Source organism: Sinocyclocheilus anshuiensis, unplaced genomic scaffold (assembly GCF_001515605.1).
Source record: "Sinocyclocheilus anshuiensis isolate Anshui unplaced genomic scaffold, SAMN03320099.WGS_v1.1 scaffold518, whole genome shotgun sequence".
In the NCBI taxonomy this organism is placed as follows: Eukaryota; Metazoa; Chordata; class Actinopteri; order Cypriniformes; family Cyprinidae; genus Sinocyclocheilus; species Sinocyclocheilus anshuiensis.
The window spans coordinates 67,521-71,130 of record NW_015544151.1 but is presented as its reverse complement, the minus strand read 5'-3'; the positions used below and the strand labels follow the sequence as shown (position 1 = coordinate 71,130).

The window sequence follows — 3,610 nt, the reverse complement described above, 5'->3', positions numbered from 1 at the left end:
TCTGTGTCTGTTTCTCTCTGTCTCTCTGTCTGACTGTCTCTGTGTCTCTATCTGTCTGTCTGTGTCTCTGTTTCTCTCTGTCTCTCTGTCTGTATGTCTCTCTCTCTGTGTGTGTGTGTGTCTCTGTCTGTCTCTCTCTGTGTCTGTCTGTCTGTCTGTGTCTCTGTGTTTCTCTCTGTCTCTCTGTCAAGTCCATCTCTCTGTCTGTCCGTCTCTCTGTCTGACTGTCTTTCTGTCTGTCTGTCTGCCTGATGGTGCGTGTGCTCGTCAGGTGGCTCAGAGTCAGGAGAAGATCTCTCGTCTGGAGCAGGAGAAGGAGCACTGGCTGCTGGAGGCTCAGCTGGGGCAGGTGCGTCTGCAGAAGGAGACTCAGCGCATCGCTCAGCTGGAGGCTCAGATCACTACCGGAGGTCCAGCAGAGACACACAGCGCTGCAGACGGCCCTGATCCCGAGTGTGCTGACGCTCCAGAGCCCCTTCAGGACAGCAGCGTTGTGAGTGACACACACACATTCATGTCTCAGCTCTCCCACACTCCTGTGTGTTCTGATGCTTTCATTTTTGAAGAGCTGTGCAGTCTGGTAGTGTACGGATAATTTACAATTAATCATTGAGTCATTTATAGATTAAACTGCGCTAAGGAATCTACTCAATGAATTTAATCGCCACTTTTATGTCCGCAGGTCCTTAAAAAGTCTTAAAATGTCTTAAATAACGTTTTCCTAAAATAAGGCCTTAAAAAGTCTTAATCATTTTTTAATTTTCAAATATCAGTATTCAATGTTTTATGTTTAATATATCAAAACATTATTTATGCATTTGTACTGCAGGTTAAATGCATTCATGTCCTGCATTAAACAGTGTGTTAATACTTCTGAATGCCACTTCAGGTGCAGCTTATGTCTGGATTGCAAAGATGAATTTTGTTGATACTGATTTAATTAAAATGGCTTTATAAAGGTAAAATGCCCATAAAAGGTAAAAATCTATTTAAACTTATCTGACCACCACACAGAATATGAAGAATATCAAAAACTTTAGGAGTCAGCTGTCCACGAAAGTCCTTAAGATAGCAGCGTGATAACACACTCAATCAGTTGAATGAATAACTCCAATATATATGTATCTTACCTAAATGTTTGATCATGCAGTGCATTTTTGTTTTGACAATCGTGTAATTGTTGCACAATAGCTTACACACACAGCACAAGCCTGATTTGGTGAGCTGTATCAGTGCTTCCCACAGGTTTGAAAGGTAGCTGGGTGGAAAATCCTACTATTACCCACGGCACAAAAATGGTCTACATGTAAACAAGCCCGAAATACAGCGGGACTCTTATTTTGAAATATCTATACTATTGCGGGATGATTCTTCAGATGATAGATAAAATATGCATTCTTACAACCGTCTAAAACATTATATAAAGGCCATAAAGTAGACATTGTCATAATTCATCAACTCGAGTTCATAAGAAATCGCTTGGCATAAATGTGCACTATTCATTGCCTGAGAATCACTTTGAAGCAGTCTGAAGCGCTGTTGAGACACTTCCATCCCCAAAATATAAGACGACTTAAAATGATGAAAACGTTAGTTTTACCATTTCATGTATTGAAGACTTTTTATGACATTAAATTTAAGAAAACTCACCCAGAGGGATTTTGCTTTATTCGCACACGTGCTCCTTAAATACATTTTACAGTTCGCACACCTCTATTTTTATTTGCGTCTGAAGCGCCCGCACTGTCGAGCCCTGTGTTTGTGAAATATCTGCCGCGTCTCTGCAGCGCACGAGGGAACGTCAGCGGGAGGAAACGGTTCTCGCGCACACAGAACCAGCAGATACCAAACGTGCAGGGCGAGGGGAGGTTTTCCACTAGTTAATCGATCGCGGAGGGTTTCATTATTTTGGGCGGATAAAAAAGTATGAGAATAAAAATAATAAAAGCACAAATGTTTCTCCATATATACCTGGGTGGCCCGGCCAAGTAAAGTCTGTGTGGTGCAGAAGCAGCTTTCACACAGGAGACCGCTGCTGATCCAGGGCTGTTTACCACAAACACAACATTCATCCAGAATTCTGATTTCAAATCCAAACATTGTCACTGAAAATGCTTTTTTAGCATTGTGATTGTTTTTTTACACAGTACAGTAATACAATCTTTCACAGACATGTTTAAACACAATAAATATAAGCAACACATTATTCAATGCTTTTTACTTTTGCATTTACTTCTAGATTTATATATTAAGTTGCTCGAGCAAGTGGCAAAACATTTAAACTACTTTTCTTACGTTATCACAAACTTACCATTGACAGAACTAGTCAGCTCTACTGCCTTTTCTTTTGCATTGAAATCTTTATTACAAGCAATCCTGCCGTTCATAAAGAACTCTGTTTTATTACCTCCACGAGTATGTATTATCGCCTTGTTTATCTAAAAGTGCTCTGTTCCTTTAAACCTAGCCAAACAGCCGTATGAGCTCTCCTATCCCTAATTCAAAGGACAAACACCTTTCCAGTGGAGTTCATCACAGTGTATTGTGTTTGCGCTTTGAAGAAACTTTGTTTGCAGTCACAGCCAATCACAGACATGAGCTCTTGAACGCAGTAGCCAATCAGAGGAGTTTGAGTTAGTGGGGAATCCACTCAAGACCAATCAAAACACTGGAGTCTGTGTTCAGCTCAGTTCAATTTCATTTAAAATCTTTCATATTTCCTATGTGTGTCACAGAGTTCATGTGTCTTGTTTCCTTGTTGCAGGTGTCAAAAACTAGTAGTAGTAATGTGAACTGAACTGTGTTTAAAACCAGGTTGTGCAGTACATGTTATATTATCTGTTATCAAATATTACTGGATGTAAAGTAAATGCTTTATTGAAATGTTTATTCTGTCTGCAATGTGTAATGATGTGTCTGTATTGTCAGATCGGGATGCTGACCATCACTCCCTGCAGCGAGAGCGTATGTATTCATGTTCATTAACTGTATCTGCACACTCACTCCTGCTGTATGAATATGAATCATGAGGTGTTGATGTTTGTGTGCCGTAGGCTGCAGATCAGGATTCTCGTGAACATCTGATCAAGCATCATTACATGAGCCGCGTGTCAGAGCTCACCTCTCAGCTGCAGATGTGTGACAGTAAAGCCGTCCAGTTCCACGCTGAGGTCAGTCATCACAACACACTGACCTCTGATCGACACTCTGACCTCTGACCGACACACTGACCTCTGACCGACACACTGACCTCTGACCGACACGCTGACCTCTGACCGACACTCTGACCTCTCTGACCTCTGATCGACACTCTGACCTCTGATCGACACTCTGACCTCTGATCGATCCTCTGACCTCTGAGCGACACTCTGACCTCTGACCGACACACTCTGACCTCTGACCTCTGATCGACACTCTGACCTCTGATCGACACACTCTGACCTCTGATCGACACTCTGACCTCTGATCGACACACTCTGACCTCTGATCGACACTCTGACCTCTGATCGACACACTCTGACCTCTGATCGACACTCTGACCTCTGATCGACACACTCTGACCTCTGATCGACACACTGACCTCTGACCGACACACTGATCTCTGATCGAC

At 42.3% G+C, this 3,610-nt stretch overlaps 1 protein-coding gene across 1 annotated transcript in view; it reads left to right on the top strand.

The window, feature by feature from the left end:
- The window catches only part of ppp1r21 (protein phosphatase 1, regulatory subunit 21), a 23,593-nt gene that overhangs the window by 13,601 nt on the left and 6,382 nt on the right, over window positions 1-3,610 (top strand). Inside the window, exons 6-8 of the mRNA XM_016495008.1 lie at window positions 272-493; window positions 2,929-2,964; window positions 3,054-3,170. Of these exons, the coding sequence (XP_016350494.1) occupies window positions 272-493; window positions 2,929-2,964; window positions 3,054-3,170 (375 nt within the window). The remainder of the gene's footprint in view (window positions 1-271; window positions 494-2,928; window positions 2,965-3,053; window positions 3,171-3,610) is intronic.